This window comes from Pseudorca crassidens, chromosome 1 (assembly GCF_039906515.1).
Source record: "Pseudorca crassidens isolate mPseCra1 chromosome 1, mPseCra1.hap1, whole genome shotgun sequence".
NCBI lineage: Eukaryota > Metazoa > Chordata > Mammalia > Artiodactyla > Delphinidae > Pseudorca > Pseudorca crassidens.
In genome coordinates, this window is record NC_090296.1 from 88,601,679 (window position 1) to 88,621,930 (window position 20,252).

General features: G+C 40.3%; 1 protein-coding gene across 2 annotated transcripts; it reads left to right on the top strand.

The window, feature by feature from the left end:
- Positions 1–43: 43 nt before the first annotated feature.
- AFG2B (AFG2 AAA ATPase homolog B) lies at positions 44–16,503 on the top strand. Of its 2 annotated transcripts, XM_067745766.1 has the most exons (8): positions 49–1,228; positions 2,442–2,627; positions 7,657–7,815; positions 11,119–11,328; positions 11,849–12,073; positions 13,434–13,568; positions 14,450–14,575; positions 16,036–16,503. In XM_067745766.1, exons 1-8 carry the CDS (start codon positions 134–136, stop codon positions 16,201–16,203), a joined length of 2,304 nt encoding a protein of 767 aa, XP_067601867.1. In that variant the 5' UTR covers positions 49–133; the 3' UTR covers positions 16,204–16,503. The 2 variants fall into 2 exon arrangements, 1 of the variants encoding a protein (XP_067601867.1); XR_010945367.1 differs by lacking the exon at positions 16,036–16,503 and having other exon boundaries at positions 44–1,228; positions 11,849–12,041.
- The last annotated feature ends 3,749 nt before the right edge of the window (positions 16,504–20,252 follow it).

Sequence of the window (20,252 nt, forward strand, 5' to 3'; positions counted from 1 at the left end):
TGTAAGGGAACGGCAACTGATCTCTGGCGCATGCGCATCACGTGGTTCCGGCAGAGGAGCTCTGTGTACCGGTCTTTCTGGCCCGGGTGGAATTCTTACCCCACTTTCCTGGGCCTTGCGTCTTCCGTGAGTAATGGCTCCGGACTCAGGTCCCTTTCCAGAAGGGCCGCTCTTAAAGCTGCTACCCGTAGACGCTAGGGACCGGGGCACCCAGCGCTGTCGCCTGGGCCCGGCGGCCCTCCGCGCCTTAGGCGCGCACCTGGGCTCGGCGGTGGAGATCTCGCTGCCTGACGGCGGCTCCTGCCTCTGCACCGCCTGGCCGCGGCGGGATGGAGCGGACGGCTTTGTGCAACTGGATCCGCAGTGCGCGAGCCCGGGGGCGGCAGTGGGGGCGCCGGGGTCCCGGGGAAGTCTGAACCTGAGCCGACTCCGGTTAGTGCCCTGCCCGCCCCTTCGGCTCCTCGCCGTGTGGCCGGTGTTGCGGGAGCTGGCGGGCGTGTCTGGTGCCCCAAATCCAGCCGCGGTGCTGGAGGCGGCGCAGGAGCTGCTGAGGAACCGTCCGGTCTCTCTGGGCCACGTGGTGGCCGCTCCTCCGGGCGCTCCCGGCCCGGTGGCCGCCCTGCACATCGTCAGCGGGGCACCCAACCCGAATCCGGCCGGGCTGGTCACCCCTCACACCCACATCAGTCTGAGCGGGCTACCTCCGTCGGAAGAGGAGCCGCAGCCCGAGGTGCCCCTGGGGGGCCTTTCCGAGGCGGCCGACTCGCTGCGGGAGCTCCTCGACTTGCCGCTCAGCTACCCCCGCGCCTTGGCCTCGCTGGGGCTAGAAGTGCCACGCGGGGTGCTCCTGGCTGGCCCCCCCGGAGTGGGCAAAACCCAGCTAGTGCGGGCCGTGGCCCGAAAGGCGGGCGCGGAGCTGCTGGCCGTGAGTGCGCCCTCGCTGCAGGGCTCCCGGCCCGGGGAGACCGAGGAGAATGTGCGGCGGGTCTTCCAGCGCGCGCAGGAGCTGGCCAGCCGCAGGCCCACCCTTCTCTTCCTGGACGAGGTGGACGCCCTGTGTCCCCGGCGGGGCGGCCCACACCAAGCCCCCGAGAGCCGCGTGGTGGCCCAGGTGTTGACGCTGCTAGACGGCATCAGTGGGGGCCGGGAGGTGGTGGTTGTGGGAGCCACCAACCGGCCGGACGCACTAGACCCAGCGCTGCGTAGACCTGGGAGATTCGACCGAGAGGTAAATAGGCTCAGCCAGCTAGCTCATTGCCCCCTGGAACCCCGGCCTCTTCTGGCCCTGGTTGGCTGCCCCGAGGCGTTTGCCACTTAGGTTTGGAAGTCAGTGAAGCTGGAGTGGGGCTCTGTAAAGCAGAGAACCCATTCTCTGGTCCACAAATGATCTGCGAGCCAGGACCCTTTCCCCCTCCAGAGTCAAATTGTTCTGAGAAGCAAGGGGGCCGTTAGGGATGAGTTTTGCAGGTCCTGAGAATGAGGAGTACTATAATCAGTAGTGTTAGTTTTTAAGGGAACTAGGACTGCTACAAGCATATTAAACTCTTACGAATCTGGAAGGAGAATTTAAAGTAGGATAGCCTCAAGAAACAAATGTATTGAAATAAGGGGGAAGGCAGGGAAGGACTAAATCAGAGCAGACATTTAACTCTTCTAGATTTATTCATTCCTTGTTCGAACGCCAGCCTCCTATCCCACAATTGCTCCCTGAGTTGCCAGGAAGGTTGAATATTCAAAGCTGTCCTATTTTATAAACTTCAGTCCTAAGTTGATTCTTGATTTCTACTAAATAGTTTGAATAGTGATTATTTAAATGATGTTTGAACTTTGTGGTAGGTTTCTAAAGAGACAGGTGATAATTGCCCACTTTAGCATAATGTGTTTAGAACTTGAGTGGATTTCTTCACACCATGTAGTACCTGTCCTGAATAAGCTCCATAAGAGCAGGGACATAGACTATCCAGTTTACTGGCTCCTAGAACGTGGTAGGTTCTCAAAAATAACAAAAACTGGGCTTCCCTGGTGGCGCAGTGGTTGAGAGTCCGCCTGCCGATGCAGGGGACACGGGTTCGTGCCCCGGTCTGGGAAGATCCCACATGCCGCGGAGCGGCTGGGCCCGTGAGCCATGGCCGCTGAGCCTGCGCGTCTGGAGCCTGTGCTCCGCAACGGGAGAGGCCCGCGTACAGCAAAAAAAAAAAAAAAAAAAATTGAAAAATAACAAAAACTTATTAAATGACATATGTGATTTTAACTGTGCAACTTTCTAGCCAGTGTTACTCCTCTGGAAGATAAGGATTTTCATGTATTCAGAATCTAAGGTATGCTTAAGAGTACACAGTAATAGTTCCAAATTTGTTCGCTAAATTATTATACATGTTTGTGAGGATTAGAAAAATAATATTTTAAGCTGTAAACTTTTTCTTTCCTTGCTTTGCACATAGATTGTCATTGGAACTCCCACACTTAGACAAAGAAAGGCGATTCTACAAGTGATTACCTCAAAGATGCCCATCTCCAGTCAAGTCGATTTGAGCCTCCTTGCAGAAATGACTGTTGGCTATGTTGGTGCAGACCTGACCGCACTCTGTAGGGAGGCTGCCATGCACGCTCTGCTTCATAGTGAGAAGGTAAGAAGGATTGATTTATGACCTTCTATGTGAACCCTTTTATTAACGTAACAAGTTAATTTGGAGATTAAAAAAAGTGGTAAGTACATTTTCTTCAAACTTTTGATACCTTCAACAGCTGTTTCTTACATTTTTTTTAAAAATAAATTTATTTATTTATTTTTGGCTGCGTTGGGTCTTTGTTGCTGCGTGCGAGCTTTCTCTAGTTGCGGTGAGCAGGGGCTACTCTTTGTTGCGGTGCATGGAGTTCTCACTGGTGGCTTCTCTTGTTTCAGAGCATGGGCTCCAGGCGTGCAGGCTTCAGTAGTCGTGGGTCACGGGCTGAGTAGTTGTGGCATGCAGACTCAGTAGTTGTGGCACACGGGCTTAGTTGCTCCGCAGCATGTGGGATCTTCCCAGACCAGGGCTCGAACCCGTGTCCCCTGCACTGGCAGGCACATTCTTAACCACTGCACCACCAGGGAAGTCCTCTTACATATATTTTTACAACTGAACTCCATAGAAATAGTATATGACTGAAAGTAGGGACAAAGAGCTGAGTTCATCAGGTTTGCCCAGAGCGTTTTCCCCCACTCCCATAGTAATTCTTTAGTGCTGAAGCCCAGAGCAGTCAGGAAAAAGACAGTGTGGCCCCAGAAGAAGTAAACCTATATCTTTTTAATTTTTGTTTTATTTTGAATCTATTTCAGACTTAGAGAAAAGTTGCAAAAATAGTACAAAGAATTTTTGTATATCCTTCACACAGATTCGTCAAATGTAACATTTTATCACTTTTGCTTTATCATACTCTCTTCATGTGTATGAATGTTTATGTGTGTGTGTGTGTATATATATATATACTCATACTCTCAAATGCAGCCATGATGCCCCTTTAGCATTGAAAATTTAAGTGTATATTTCCTAAAAACAAGGACTTTAAAACCACAGTACAATCATCAAGATGAGGAAATTAACACTGACATGATACTTCTTCCTAATCTATATAGACCTTAACCAAATCTCACCATTTGTCCCACTCATTTCCTTTGTAGCAAAAATTTTAAAAGGAAAAAAATATATATTTTTTAATCCAGGATTACACCTTGCATTTGGCTGTCATAGCTGCTTAATCTTTAACCTAGAAACATTCTTCAGTCTTTCTTTCACGACTTTAATTTTTTAAAAGTACAGTTCAGTTATTCTATAGAATATTCCTAAGTTTGGGTTTGACTGATGTTTTCTCATGATTTGATTCAGGTTTTGCATTTTTGGCAGAAATATCACAGAAATGATACTGTGTTCTTCTCATTGCATCTATTAGGTAGCAAATGATGTATCTTTGTCCTATTACTGGTGAAATTAACTTTGATTTCTTGGATAAGGTGGTATCTCTGAGATTTCTCCATTGTCAAGATACTATTTTTTCCCTTTGTTGTTAATAAGCATCTTGAAGGGAAAATAAGCTTTTCTAACTCAGGAGACGATTAGGTGCTTAGGATTTTATTTAAATTCATCTTTGACATTCAAATCCTTAATTCATGACTGCTTTTCTTAAAAATAGTTAGGATATTATCTTAAATATAGTAGTTTTCAACACTATAGATTGGAAAATCTGTTCACTTTTATGTAATGTCAACCTGAATCCCTAAACCCCTTCCGAAAAAAATTATTTTCAGCATGCTGAGGATTCTCTTGTAACCTTAAAATTGTTCTTTGACCTTATAATTTTTTAAAACCTAATTCGAGTTTGTTTAAGCTATAAAAGGATGATTTATCATCCTAAATTTTGAAAACCTTTTTACCTAGGTCATTTATATCCTTACTCATGTTCTTTTCCTTTATTTTTACTCTTACACCAAAGGTGGGGAAGGAGTTATGTGAACTTGTAAGTCCTCATCTTTTCAGTTTAGGACCAAAGCTGCTTGAAGATTTAATGACAAGTCCCATGTGTGAAGATTTGAGGATATATGCCTCTTGAGGGGAGGACAAGAACACCACGGTGTGGGAAAGGAGGTTTACATTTAGAATTCCCTCTGCTTTGAAGTTCCAGGTTTGACCTTAAGCACGTTGGCTTAGGTGGACCATCCAGCTGCAGCCGTCCTAGGGTGGAGCCCACTGCTACTTCAGGAGGGGCCTGCCCAGGCATAGTTACCACAGGTGATGGCTCAGTTCATAAACAACCAGGGGAAGTGGAAGAAAGAAAGGCAAAAAGGAAGAAGGGACAGAGGCTTCTGGGAAGGTACTGGCTCCATCTTTTTCTTCTTTCCCTCCCCAGGCAGCTGAGGGGCTGCTGCTGCTTCTATCTGTGCCAGGGCAGACAAGGGCACATCACAGTTTGTTCATCTTTTTGTCAAGTATGCCTATTAAAGGGTTAGAAAGACAGTTTAACACACACACATATAGACATAGAGGGGAAAGGATTTTTATCTGCCTGAAAGGATTATGAAAATCAAGTGAATAGTGTACACACAAGTAATCTGCAAGTGTAAATGGGATTTTCAAATGTCAGTTGGTGTTACTTATAAATTAGTTAGTATTCAGTTACCCAATATCTAATACTGCTAACTAGTTAAAAAAAATAGCGCTATTTCAAAAAACTATTTAATAGTGTTATTTGTGAGAAATTAAACAAGATAAAAATTATAAAGAAAGTAAAAATTGTCTGAAATCTCACCTCCCAGAGATTATAATTATTGACATTTTTTAGGAAAACTGTTCAGAAAAGCTCCACGTATACATATTCACTTATTTAATCTTTCATAAATGGGATAAAATAGTTTGTTATTGAAAGTGGGAATTTTGGGATAACTGAATGTTCAGAATTTGATGTAAGAGGGCAAATACTTAAATATAATACAGATATTACAAATAGAAATATGTTTTTAATAGCCAGAAAGGAAATGATTTACTGATTTGACCATTTTAGAATGGCAAAACAATACTATTTAAAAAAAAAAGAAAGATGACAAGTTCAAAAGCAAAACAAACGAACAATACTATAAGCAAAGGCAAGACACGAGACAGACTGGGAAAAATACTTTCAGCCCATGACAAAAGCCCAATTTCCTTGGTGTAGAAAGAACTCTCACAAAGCAATAAGAAAAGACCAACAATCCAAGAGAAAATGGGTAGCAAGATATGAACTGGTAGTTGACAGTAAAAGGATTACAAATGGCTTATACACATGAAAAATCCTCAACTTCCTTTAAAAATTAATCTTTTGATTCTTTTTCTTTTTTAAAAACTTATTATTTTGAAATAATTAAAACTTCAGGGAGAGTTCTGAGATAGAGAACTCCTGCTAAATCCTTTATCCAAATTCACCAGTTTTTAACATTTTGCCCAATTAGCTTTATCATTCTCTCCTTTCTCTTCTTCTCTCTGTACAGCTGACCTTTGAACAACACAGGTTTGAACTGCACCAGTCCACTTAATACGTGGATATTTTTCAATAGTAAATACTATAAGTACTGCACGGTCTAGGGTTGGTTGAATCCACACAGACGTGGGGAACGGCAGATATGGGGGGCCACCTCTACTTAAACGAGGATTAACTCCCATGTTGTTCAAGGGTCAACTGCCTAGGTATACCCATTGTTTTTTTTCTGAATCATTTGAGAAGGGGTTGCATGCATCTTAACCCATTATCCCTTAATATTTTAATGTCCATTTCCTATGAAAAAGTATGTATAATCTCATTATATTCAGGAAATTTAACATTGATCAAAATGTTGTCAGATTTATAGTTCCTATTCTAATTTTGCTAACTGTATCCATTTTTGTAGCATTCTTTTCCTCCAGTACAGGATCTAGTCCAGGATAATGTATTGTGTTTAGTTTTTTGTTTCTTTTTATCTTGAACGCTTCCTTAGCACTTTTTTGGTGTGTGTGCGGCATTTGACATTGACATTTTTCAAGGATGCAGGTCAGTGATTTTATAGAACTTCTGTCAGTTTGGGTTTGTCTGTTTCTTCATAGTCAGATTCAGGTTATGCATGCCCATTGGGGATACTACATAAGTGATAGTGTCCTTCTTATGATGTCACATGTGAAGGCACAGTACGTCCACCTGCCCCTCATTGGTGATGTCCCTAATGGTGACTGATGTGATCAATCAGTCAAGGTTTTGTCCAGTTTATTTACTGTATAGCTGCTATTTTTCCCTTTGCAACTAATAAGAAATCTGTGAGGAAACGCTCTGAGACAATGCAGACATACTGTTCCTCATCAAACTTTCCCTCCCCTAGATTAGCATCCATTGATTCTTGCCCTAAACAGCCTTTACTGTGATGCTTGCAAAATTGATTTTCTAATTCCATTATTTTCCTCTACCTCACTCTTGATTAAAGAAATTTAATTAACACAATAGTGAGCACCATTTCCTCTCTCATACTGGCCGAAATTTAAGGTTTGGTAATGTCCATTGTTGGAGAGGTGTGGGGAGAACAGCTTCATATATTGGTGCAGCTTTGAGGACAGTTTAGTAGTAGCTGTGAAAATTGTAAGTGTACATACTCTTAAGCACAATAATTCTACTTTGAGGAAATTATTATATAAAACACTTGAGCGTGTGCACAAGGACTTTCAGTTGCTGCTTTGTTTTTAATAACAAAAGACTGGAAACAACCTACGTTCAACAGAAGGATGTTGTTAAAATACTCATACAATATGCAGTTGTCAAAAAGAATGAGATAGAGCTGTATTAGTTGACATGAAAAAATTTCTAAGATAAATGAAAAAGTACAAATTAATATGTATGGTATGGTCACATTTGTGTATCTTTTTGAAAGCATATACATATGTCATAAAACATACTGGAAGAATACACAGGAAACTGTTGACATTCTCTGGGGATGAATATTGGTGGAGTTGAGGGGGAGACAGTTAATTTTTTTATACCATGTGTTACAAATTTCTTTATAGTGATAACAAAATAGATGTATAAATTCAAAAGAGGATTTACAATTAAAAAGTAATTGTGTTTGTGTACCACAAAAAAGGCCCACCTGATTTTTGGTTTGATTTTGCTTTTTGGGGTGGATTTCTTCAGAACCAGGACAATCCAATGATTGATGAAACAGACTTCCTTGAAGCTTTTAAAAAGATCCAGCCCTCATCATTTCGAAGTGTCATTGGACTGATGGACATCAAGCCTGTTGGCTGGGAGCAGATTGGTGGCCTTGAAGATGTAAAACTGAAGTTAAAACAGGTGAGATCGAGAATCTGCTTAAGCCAGTAGAATATGACATTCTAAGTGTAATGCTTTATGGTGAAAACAAGCTGCACTGAAACTTCTTGCCGTCATCACTAATGCGATCCTAACATCTAGATCTAATGGTCGATTTTCAATCCTTATTTAACGGGACTCTATAGGCATCAAATATTATTTTTCATACTTTCCTGCCTCACCCTCTTTTTGTTTGCTGTTTGCTCTAAAGAGTTTATAATTTAGACCGGGGTCAGTAAGCTCTTTTCTGTAGAGGGCCAGAGAGTAAATATTTTAGGCTTTGTGGTCTCTGTTGCAACCACTCAACCCTGCCATTGTAGCACGAAAACAGTCGTAGACAGTATGTAATGAGTATCTGTGTTCTGATGGAACTTTATTTATGGACACTGAAGTCATATAATTTTCACGTCACAAAATAGTATTCTTTTGAATTTTTTTTTTAATTTTATTTATTTATTTTCGGCTGTGTTGGGTCTTCGTTTCTGTGCGAGGGCTTTCTCTAGTTGCGGCGAGCAGGGGTCACTCTTCATTGCGGTGCGCGGGCCTCTTACTGTCGCGGCCTCTCTTGTTGCGGAGCACAGGCTCCAGACGCGCAGGCTCGGTAGTTATGGCTCACTGGCCCAGTTGCTCAGTGGCATGTGGGATCTTCTGGGACCAGGGCTCGAACCCGTGTCCCCTGCATTGGCAGGCAGATTCTCAACCACTGCGCCACCAGGGAAGCCCTGAATTATTTATTTATTTATTTATTTATTTATTGAGCATTTGGAAATGTAAAAATGATTCTTATTAGTTCATGGGCTATACAAATACAGATTCTTTATTCATAGGCCTGAGTTTGCCCTGGGACTGGTAAAAGCACAAAATTATAATAAACAGTCACTATGGCCTGGGTGGCTACTTGATACTGGTTCTCACAGTGGCTGTTGAGGGACAGAGCTATTCAGCCATTCTTACCTGCATTGCAGGTTCAGCAGTTGATTTTGCCAGTACCCCTTTGGGTGATCCTGCCATAAGGGAGTAGGTTTCTCTAATTGCACACACACAAGACTGATTTATAAGTATCAATTATAATTTATTTGTCTTAACTGGAAGCTACATCTACAGTGAACCCTGGAATCCTTGTGTCCATGGATAAGCACGTTTATAATATGCCCTAATTTTTTATTTATTTATTTATTTTTGGCTGCATTGTGACTTCGTTGCTGCACTTGGGCTTTCTCTCGTTGCAGTGAGCGGGGGCCACTCTTCATTGCGGTGTGCAGGCTTCTCACTGCGGTGGCCTCTCGTTGTGGTGCACGGGCTTCAGGCATGTGGGCCTCAGCAGTTGTGGCACACGGGCTCAGTAGTAGTGGCTTGCGGGCTCTAGAGTACAGGTTCAGTAGTTGTGGCTCATGGGCCTAGTTGCTCTGCAGCATGTGGGATCTTCCCTGACCAGGGATCGAACCTGTGTCCCCTGCATTGGCAGGCAGACTCTTATCCACTGCACCACCAGGGAAGTCCCCCTAATTTTTTACATGCTTTGTCTCGTTTAATCTTCACAAAATACATGCGGGAGATGAGTAACACCTTCCTGTTAGAAACACTGTTTCTTTAGCTCTGAATATTAAGCTTTCCTGCCTTTCTGAGCACTCGTCTCCCCTACCTTAAATGTTAGTTCTTCAAGCTCCTGAGAGTTTTCTTTTTGCATTTTCTGAGTGAGCCTTTGATCTCCTCAATGTCCCAGGCCTCAGCTGTCCCCTGAAAAATGCTAACTCAGAAATCTTTATATCCAGCGCAGATAGTTCTTTTGATCATTAGAACTACTTAAATGCCTGCCTACTGGATAACTTCCAGGGATCTCAAACTCAGCATGTCCAAAGTTCAGCTAATCAGTTCCACCTCTACACCTGGATTCCCTCCCTCAATGAATGCAGCCAGTCACCCCATCCCCTCACTCAGAAACCTGTCTTCTGAATGCATGGAGTCATGTCATAACGTACATAACGTTACATAACGTAACTTCCCCTCTGGATTTCCCCTGCGTATAATACAGTTACATTTTATGTTTCATATACATCCCTCCCACACCACCTCTGCTACCTGTGGCACATCAAGCCTTATTATTTTTGTAGTCTGAATCCTTGCAAGAGACTGCTAAGTGGTCTCCCTCCCTCTAGTTTCATTTCCTTCTATCCATTCTCTATACTGCTTCCTCACTGTTGACTAAAACTGTCAAGGCCCAATGTGATCTGAATCCTACTTCCACTTCAGCTCTATCGCGTCTTGCCTCCCTCATCCTCCCCTCTGTTCCTGCTTACTGTTGGGAGATGAATTGGATGCTTTCCTGTGTCTCTGTATATATTGTTCCTTGTCTGTGGAATGCCCTTCTCTGGTCTGCTTGTTAGTTTACAAGCCTGTCTCCCCAACTAAAATAGGAGTTTCTAGGTACAGGGGTCTTGTCTATCCTTTTCTGTAGAGGCAATATATCAGTAGTTAAGAGCTTGTGCTCTTGATCTACACTGTCTGGGTTTAGTCTTAGTTCTGCTGCCTCCCTAGCAGTAAGATAAGATCTGGGCGGGTTACTTCACTTTTTTAGCCCGAGTTTCTGCATCTGTGAAGTTATGATGATAACAGAACCATCTACCTCAGAGGTAGTGAGGATTTACTTACTATTATGAGTGCCTACTTTGTGAAGGTGTGTCACTCTAGGTGATGGGGATTTAGAGGTGAACTTCGCTTACATTCTAGCAGGAGCAGAATGACTAACTCAACATGGAAAAATAGTAGTTTCAGACAGCAAATGAATAAGTGCTCCAAAAGTAGAAGATGGGTAGTAGCGTAGACTGCCTAGGAGGAGGAGGATCTGCTTTAACTACAGTGGTTAGGGAAGACCTCTCCAAGGAAATGACATATGAGTGGAGACATGTATGATGAGGGATAGCACACAAAGATCTTAAGGGAGTGTTCAGGCAGAGAGAGACTAGCAGGTAAAGGCCATGAGATGGGAACAAACTGGAGTGTTTGGGCGATGGGTTATGTGAGGCCTTGTAAGCAGTGGTAAGTTAGGAGTTTGGATTTGGATTTTATTCTAATTCTGATGAGAAGTCATGGAAAGATTTTAAGCAGGAAGTGATGTGACCTCACTTAGGTCATAAGGCTGCTGTGTGGAGATCGGACCACATTTCCAGCTCATAGCAGGTACCTGAGGGTTGTGGAACGCATGAATTTACTGAAGTTTTTGATGTTCATCATTATACTAAAACAACTCTCTCTTTTTGTGTCCTGTCTCTTTTTGTGTACTTTTAGAGCATTGAATGGCCTCTGAAATTCCCTCGGGAATTTGTTAGGATGGGCCTGACAGAGCCAAAGGGAGTTCTCCTGTATGGTCCCCCTGGGTGCGCTAAAACCACCCTGGTGAGGGCCCTGGCCACGAGCTGTCATTGCTCTTTTGTTTCAGTGAGCGGAGCTGATCTCTTTTCACCTTTTGTTGGCGATTCAGAAAAAATCTTGTCTCAGGTTTGTTTTTTTATTTTCCCTCATGCAGTTAAGTTTACTTTTGAATTTTTGTTTCATGCCTTAAGGATAAACCTTATTTTTTAAAATATAACTGGCTTTTTTTCCTATTAGGAAAGTTATACCTGATTATGTATAGAAAATTTAGAAAATATAGAAAAGTGTAAATAAGAAAACCTCCATAATTCTTCTACCTACTGTTAACATTTTGGTGAATTTCCTTTGCTTTTCAGTTTCCTTGGGCAGGGAATGGGTGGATGGTAATATATATCTGTGATTTTTTTAACTTAATATTATCACTTTTAAAATTCAATAATATTAAATATTCTTTGAAAATATGATTTTAACCCCCATATAATACTGTTCTTCCTTATTTATTCATTCCCTAGTTCTTAGACATTAGAATCTTTCTCTTCTTTTTATATTTTAAAAATTATAAATACAGAGTAATGCAGAAAACATACATTCATATGAATAAGGCATGACGTATAGCTTTTAAATATTTCCGTTTTTCGAACAAAAGGTATTTCGACAAGCAAGAGCAAATACTCCAGCAATTGTGTTTTTGGATGAAATTGATTCAATCTTGGGCTCTCGATCAATCAGCAGAACAGGATGTAATGTTCAAGAACGTGTTCTTTCTGTTCTCCTAAATGAATTAGATGGTGTTGGATTGAAGACTATAGAGAGAAGAGGAAGTAAATCAGATCAACATGGTAAATACAAGGAGCTGGAAAAAAACGAAGAGGTATTTATTAGCCAGAATACACCAAAAATCCAGGCCAGCATTAAGTAGAATGCATCTGCCCTAGCTTTCCCTATGCTGGATGCATCTCAGAGAATTATATAATTTCAGTGTGACTCTTAGGACTTTTACAGAGCTGGTAAAATAGTGATTTACCTGGGAAAGGTGAGGCAAATTTTATAATAAAGTATCTTAGGTATATATGAACGTGAATTTTTTCCTAAGATTAGAAACATAACTACATATTGCTAGTGGAGAAGGGAGTTTCTTCTTATTTTCATACCCTGAAAAACTAGTGTTCATCCCTTTCTAAAATTGTTTATGTGAAATGAAACATAACCCATGTTTGGGTTACTGATCATTGGAAATAATGATCAGTAATTGAAAATTTTCAGTTTTCTTAAGGAATGGGTTTCCTTGGTTATAACAAAGTTAAAGTGACCTTGGAAATCCTCTTCCTCTCTTTTGAGCCTTCTCCAGATAGAGTTTGGTATCCTTAAGTAATTCCTGACAGATAATTTTTCTTCTTTTATTTTTTTCTTGTTCTTACTTGTTTCCCATTTTTTAAATTGTTCCATGGAAAGAGAGTCTTACAGCTCCTTAGGAACATATGCCACTAGAATTTGACGGGACCCATCAGGTTTTCTAATCAAATCTCCTCATCATGCAGGCTTTCCTTCTATAGCCTCTGACAGGTGTTTACCCAGCCTCTGCTAAAATACTTGCAGATATAGGGAACTCATTGCTTTGAGAGATCACATCACTGGAGAACTGCTTTGATAATTAAGTTCAACAATTTTGAATGCTTAGCATGTGTAAGGCCTTGTTCTGGTTGCTCTTAGATATTTCTTATCTTCAGGATTTATATAAATGCAGCTTATGTTAATTGTCATATTTCTGCCTGTGGAAAGAAAACAAAGAGGTAGAATCAATCTCCTTCTTCAAGAACATGAGAGCCAAGACTTTTCATAGCTATACATGTGTTAGTCAGATGCTTCTGTCTTTTCAAGTCGTCCATTAAGTTGTAATCATTCACTGGGGCCCAGGTGCATTTAGGTCAACAGATAGATGTTCTCTGCTGTGGTGTAAAGCTTTTCATCAGTTCTCACACTGAGAGATGCCCCATGAGGATGGATCACTCCCTTCACTGTGTACACAGAGTAGCTCTTTGATAATAATTTGTTTCTGGGGTACCTTGATACTGAGAAGGTGGTCTGGAAAGGAAATGTAAGCATTCTAGTCCCAAGAAAAAAATATCCCCCTATTTAGAAACAAATGGACCTTCTGATTTGTAATTTTAAAAAAATACATTTAATAATTAACAACTTATTGACATTACTTTGTGTTGTATGTTTTCCCTCAGCTAGAGTTTCAGGAAGTTTTTAATAGCAATGTCATGATTGTTGCAGCAACAAATAGACCTGATGTGTTAGATGATGCCTTGTTACGGCCTGGAAGATTAGACAAGATTATTTATATTCCACCTCCAGATGAAAAGGTAATCATTGTGCACATTTACTCTGTGTGCATTTCTAACAACACATCAGGGAGCTCTAAGAAGACGGCAGAATTGAATCCCTTACTGGGTGTAGGTGTACATGGTATATGTCCTATATTGAATTCCGCGTTTTTCCTTATCTGGGCCCGTCATAAATCATCATTTTCATCTGCTTTTCCTGGGTGCTCTGGCCCTGTTTTCAGAGAAACATAAGCCTAAAAGCAAGGTAGTAATTTCCTTTTTGTGGAAGACTCAAAATACTGAGTTTATCGAGTCTACTCAACATTATTTTGCAACTAGAATGGAGGAATCCTGAAGTGTTAAAAGGGTTTTGGAAGTTATCTGGGTCAGCATTCTTATTTTTCAGTGGAGAAATCTGAGGTTACAGAGATTATACAATATATCCACAGCCAAAGAATCAGTAAATCCATTGCCCTTCACATCCAGAGCCATTGGCAGTAAGTGGTGAAAGACACAGAAAATGAATTCTTTTCCTTCCTTAGGCTTTTATCAGATTTTGAAGGGATGGAAAAAAAATTATATCTATTTTATTTTTAAATTGTGTCTGATAATTTATGTATTTGCTTTTGAACCATGTCTGATGGGACTGTTTGTACCCAAAAGAGAGATTCATCAAGTCTCTTAAAGATTATATCTATGGTTGGCTGTTTTTTAAATTAATTATAAAAATATTAAAATGTATCATGATGTCACATTTACTTTCTTCTTGAGAAGAAGTGATTCTTTCTTATTGTTTCTGAAATATATATACTTTCTCTGTAATACGATAGAAAACTCTAACTTGAAATGTTTTAATACAGCATTGTGTCAGACATAAATGTTGTAAGGTTATAAACGTATTATTTTTTATTTTGTTCCAGGGCAGGCTTTCTATTCTGAAAGTCTGTACCAAAAACATGCCAATGGGGCCTGATATTTCCTTGGAAAATGTAGCAGCAGATACCTGTTTTTTCTCTGGAGCTGATCTTGGAAACCTCTGCAAAGAAGTAAGTTAATTAATGAAGAAAACCTATAGTTCAAAACATTTATTCAGAACTTCATTCACTTGGCAGTATTTACTGAAAGGGAGGCACCATGTGAGGTGAAAAAGACCACTGTGGTCCCTTACCTTCTCTTCAGAGCGTACAGGTTGATGGGGCAGTGGGGGAGGTGCAGAGAGGTAATACTGAATTAAAACATGTAGTGAGTCAGGGAAGTTCAGGGTGCTGTGGGAGTACCTAGGAAGGACACCAGTCCAGACCTGGGGGCATCAGAGAAGGCTATCTGAGAGAGGGTGTGTGTACATTGAAACTGGAAGGATGATTAGGGAGTTAGCTAGGCTAAGGGAGAGAAGCGGAGTGTTTGAGGCAGAAGGAATAAAATGTGCAGCAACTGGAGGTGAGAAATGACATTATTGAAGAGGTGGAGTGGACAGTGGCCAGATCACACAGGTTCTTGTAGGTCACTTTAAGGCATTTAGACTTTATGTTGGCTGCCAAAAAAGGCAGCCACTGTTGGGTTTTTCCTTTCTATAAACTTGTGTTAAATATAACATTCAGAAAAATGCACAGATCAGAGGCTATGGTGCACTGAATTAACATAAAGTGAACACACTTGTATAACCACCTCTCCAGAAGCTTCCCGTGGGCCTTCCCACTCTATCCCAAAAGAGAACCACTCTCCTGACTTCCAGCACTGGGGGGATTAGTTTTGCCTGCTTTTGCACTTTATATAGATGGAACCATACGGTATGCTCTTCTGTCTGCTTCTTTAACTCAAGATTATGTCTGTGAAGTTCATCCGTTGTTTTGTGTGTAGCAGTAGTTTGTTCATTTCCATTGCTTATAATATTCTAATATATGAATGTGCTGCTTTTATATACGCATTTTATCTTTGAACATTTGTGTTACAACTTTTTCGCTATTATGAATTATGCTGCTATGAACAATCTTGTACGCGTCTTGGTATACGTGTGTGTGTATGTCTATTTCGTATACAAAGAGAATTGGTGGGTCATCGAGTATGTGTTGATCTGTTCCTTTATGATCAGTGCTGTTTCCTGTTTAAAAACTCCTACTCTGAGGTCAGGAATATAGTCTCTCTTTTTGTAACTTAACTTTTTTTTTTATTGGTGTATAGTTGATTTAAAAAATTTTTATTTTATACCGGAGTATAGTTGATCTCATCTTTAAAATATATGCACTCACAATGTCTATATTATTCTGCAGTCTGCTTTCCCCCCAGCCCCCCACCCATTTAAGGCTAGAATTTAATGTAGAAGAGAAGATGGTCTACTGAGAGGACTTTTAATCACTTTAACTTTTTAGCTTAATGTTTCTAGTATCATGAATATTGAAATTCTATGAAGTGAGACTGAGATTTTTGTGTTCAGATTTTAAAGTATTACCATATATTATAAAATAACAATGAAGCATATTTATTATTTCCTATTGTTTGTCTTTTATAGGCCGCCTTGCTGGCTCTGCAAGAAAATGGACTGGAAGCGACCACAGTGAAACAAGAGCACTTTCTAGAATCACTTAAGACTGTAAAACCATCCTTAAGTCACAAGGATTTGACTTTATATAAAAACTTATTTCAGAAACAAGGATTTTCTAACTTAGAAGATATTTAAAAATTATTTTACATACCTGCTTAAGGATTAACTTAAATGTGAACGTGCATTATAATTTGCAACTTCACACTCTGTGTGTGTTATTTCCTATAAATAAAAAAACTTGTGCCTAATAAGCTAAGATTTCATACTTACAGAAAAGTTAAAAGAATAATACAAAGAACTCTTATACACTCTTAACCCAGATTCTCCAATTTTTCACATTTTCCTACATTTGTCTCCTTTCTCTCTCTCCCTCCTCCCTCCTCCCCACCACAGTATTTTTCTGAACTATTTAATAAAAGTAGATTTTACACATCATGCCCCTTTATCCCTTTAATACTTTAGTGTACATTTTCTTATAAATGAGGTTATTTTCTTATATGACCACAGTGCAGTTATGAAATTCAAGAAATTTAACATTGATACAACATTTTAATCTATTGACGATGAATTTCATCCATTGTTCCAATAGTAATTGTTTTCCCATTACAAGATCCAGTTTAGGATCATACACTGCACTTAGTTGTCATGTCTCTTTAGCCTCTTTGCCTTTTTTAATCTGAAACAGTTCCTCAGTCTTTCTTGACCCTGACACTTTTGAAGCGTACAGACTAAGTATTTTATAGAACAGTTGGTTCCTAATTTGTGTTTGTCTGATGTGCATCCTGATAGGTTCAGGTTATGCATCACCAGTGGAGCATATGTATGTGCTGTCATGTCCTCAGATCACAGCTGGAGGCACGTGACATCTGCACATTATTGGTGATGTTAATTTTGATCACTTGTTTATGATCTTGTCCATCTTCTCCACTGTATAGCTACTAGTTTTCCTTTTGTAATTGTGAGTACTTTTTAAGGAGATAGGTTATATATAAGTTTTTATTTTCCTTTATGAAAAGAGTAATAATGCTAGAAAATGTAGATAAACATGAAGAAAACATGTGGGTATTTAACTTTCCAGTCCCTTACACATGTATAGATAACTTTTTAAAACCAAAAGCATGGTACTGTGTAGCTCTTGTTTTTCTCACCTAACAGTATCTGGTAAGCATCTTACTGAGACTTTCTTCACTCTCAACGTGCCATACAGGGTGCAGGAGCGTTCGTGAAGGAGACAGACATGGCACTGATAGGGCAGCTGGGAGCGGAGACCTCCAACAAATCATGCAGTGTGAGTTAAACACAGGAGACGAGCTTCAAAGGAAGTATAGGTACAGTCAGGACATGGTGCGTGAACTATATGAAGTCATAAATGTCAAGCAGTTGGAAAGTTTTCTGTTTCTGACGGGAGCCAGTACTGTTATTAAGCAAAACCTCACTATTGGGGAACAGTTAAGGAAAAGGCCTGTCTTATTTATAGGTATAAAATATAATTCAGTTAAAATTATTCTAACAACCTGACTCTTGCTTTTGAGTAGTAGGGAAAATACCTAGAAACTTTATTAGAATTCTGAATATTTTCATTCATGTTCTGTCCATTATTGATTTTACAGGAAAAGGCAGCCATTAGGCCTTTGCCATCCCTAGGCCTGAACCCCTAAACTCAGATTCTAGCTGTATGCTCCTTGTTTTTTCCTAGAGAAAGTTTCTAGTGGTCAGCCAAGAAATTTAGTACCCACACTTTGGTTAGAGGCTGAGTTTTTATTTGAAAATGTCTTTTTAAACTGTAACTTTGCAACAGAACTTTGGAAGCCTCCTGAGGACAAAAACCATGTTTCTTCTCTCATTGAAATAAATCAATAAATGATGAAGTCAGATCAAGGATTTCTTTGACTCAACTTCAGTGTGATTAGAGGATGGCTCTGGGAAATTTTCAAAAGCTGTGTTCGTAATCGGTGAGAAAACACTTCAGCTTCTAAGTATTATACCTGGGAAGTGTGAACAGCTTTACATTAAGCTCAAACTCCTTTCTGAGCCACATTACAGCATTAAACAATGTATCAATAGTACACTCCCAGACCATCTGAAATTTAGCAAATCCATATTTGCTAAACCTGGTAACTAGGCAGCCACTGAAGGGTGGGCAGAAAGAATTCCAACACAAAATATTTAATGAAAGGATATTCTATTTTTCTTATAAAGCCTGAGCTGGGCTGATTAAAATCTAAGTTTGAATTCCTAACATGGGAACCAAGTAGCTGTGGTTCCATGCTCCTGCAAGCCCGGGTTGCAGCAGCTAGAGAAGGTTCTGGAAGTTTCTGACAATTGGGGTGGGGAGGAGAAGCTCCCCCAAGGGATTTTGGGCTTTGGAGCAGCCACAGAGGGTAATGCTGGTGAGTATCCTGAGTGGGTTCCTTTGGGGCACTGCCAAGATTTGAAGGGTGAGAACTGTGCCTGCTAGTTAGTCATTCTGGGAAAGACTAAACACAAGCTCAGTAAACCTGGGCATTAAACAAAAGAGGGAAAGTATGGCTTTCAGGGTCTAGTTCTCATTGTGAGCTTTAAAACAGCCAGTCTAAAATTTCCTGATCAACAGTAGTGAGGTAATCTGCATGATAAAGACCCCTCTGTTTCCTTCCCACCCACCCCCTCCTCCCACCCCATCCTGGTCCCCAAAAGAAGACAGTCTGGCTTGAAACGAGCATTTTCTTTTGCTACTACTTCTTGCCCCACCCTGCTGCCTTTATAAAAGCTTTCTGTTTGTACTACCCCTTGGAGCACCCTGCTAGTTCATGAATCATTGAATGAAGCCAATTAGATCTTCAAATTGACGCAGTTGAATTCTGTTTTTTAACGCTATATACAATTTATAAATTTTTAAAACATTTTATTCTGAACATTTTCACACACATTTAATAATATAACAAAATCCCACATATCTGTCACCTAGATTGAATAATTAGTATTTTGCTAAATTTGCTTCATTTTCTACTGAAAAACAAGTATTTTCAGGTAAATCCCAAACATCATGATATTTCTTAATTATTTCCACATATAATCTCTTTTAAAATGTGTTTTTTAAAAAAAACCACAACCATAATACCATTATCACACCTGAAAAAATCAACAGTACTCCCTTTAATAACATTTCATATCCGGTCTGTAAGTTTCTCTAGTTGCCCCCAAAATGTCTTTACAGTTGGTTTGTCTATTTCTATGTACAAATAAATATCCTCACCTTTGGTAAGATTTCTCAGAGCCCATTAGTCAGAATTAATCATCGGTCTTTGGCACCAGATCATGACAGAGCGCGTTAGAGTTACTTACAGGCACTAAATTGTAAGAAACGTGAAGTAAGGGACTTGTGTTTTATTCTTTTAAATTTACCATGCCCCATTCCGAGAATAATGCCTAGGCTATTACAAAACTGCATTTTGAAAAGAAATGACATTGGCAAAGCAGGGCTCTAAGTTTAAGGTCATTACTAGGCATGGGCTACACTCCCCCTGGCCCCCCTCCGCCCCGGGGCGTGCCACCTGGCTTGCAGCATCTTACTTGCCCCACCAGGGATGGAACCCGGGCCCCCAGCAGTGGAGTCACGGAGCCCTAACTACTGGACCGCCAGGGAATTCCCAAGGGCTACACATTTTAATTTTAATTTGTGGGCCATGATATATTCCTATAAGATTTCTTTCCTTTTTCTCCTGCTTGTATCCTAGAAAAAACAATTTATCTTTAATTAACAAATTGAGGCTTTTCTTAGAACCTTCTGAGAAAAGAAGCTTTAGAGATTCTGCAGAAGGAGCATTAAAAGGCTTCTTTGATTCTATTCAATACAAACCATGGAAAGTGTTGAATTTTCTCTGAAGTAATCAACAAACGTCTCCAGCTACAGCTCGAGTTACACAGTAAGAACCCTTGTCAGTGACTGGGTGAGAAGTTATATTTATGATCTGCCTTATATAAAACAAATCTTTGCAAATAATAATTACTATTTATTGAATGCCTACTACAGGCAAGGCAGACTGCTACATGCTTTGCATACATTCTAACATTTTTTCCAACTCCCTGCCGAGCCAGGTTTGTCCCCATTTTACAGATATATAAACTGAGAGTCATGAAGGTTAAGTAGTTTCCTCGAAGTCAATCAGCTAATAAAGTATGTCAGGGGTCGGCTCTGAACTCAC

Bases quoted from the DNA above. Each gene is read 5' to 3' on its own strand.
- AFG2B (XM_067745766.1), top strand. From the start codon at position 134: ATGGCTCCGGACTCAGGTCCCTTTCCAGAAGGGCCGCTCTTAAAGCTG. The intron at 1,229-2,441 runs GTAAATAGGCTC...CTTTGCACATAG, and splicing joins CTGGGAGATTCGACCGAGAG to ATTGTCATTGGAACTCCCAC. The intron at 12,074-13,433 runs GTATTTATTAGC...GTTTTCCCTCAG, and splicing joins AGCTGGAAAAAAACGAAGAG to CTAGAGTTTCAGGAAGTTTT.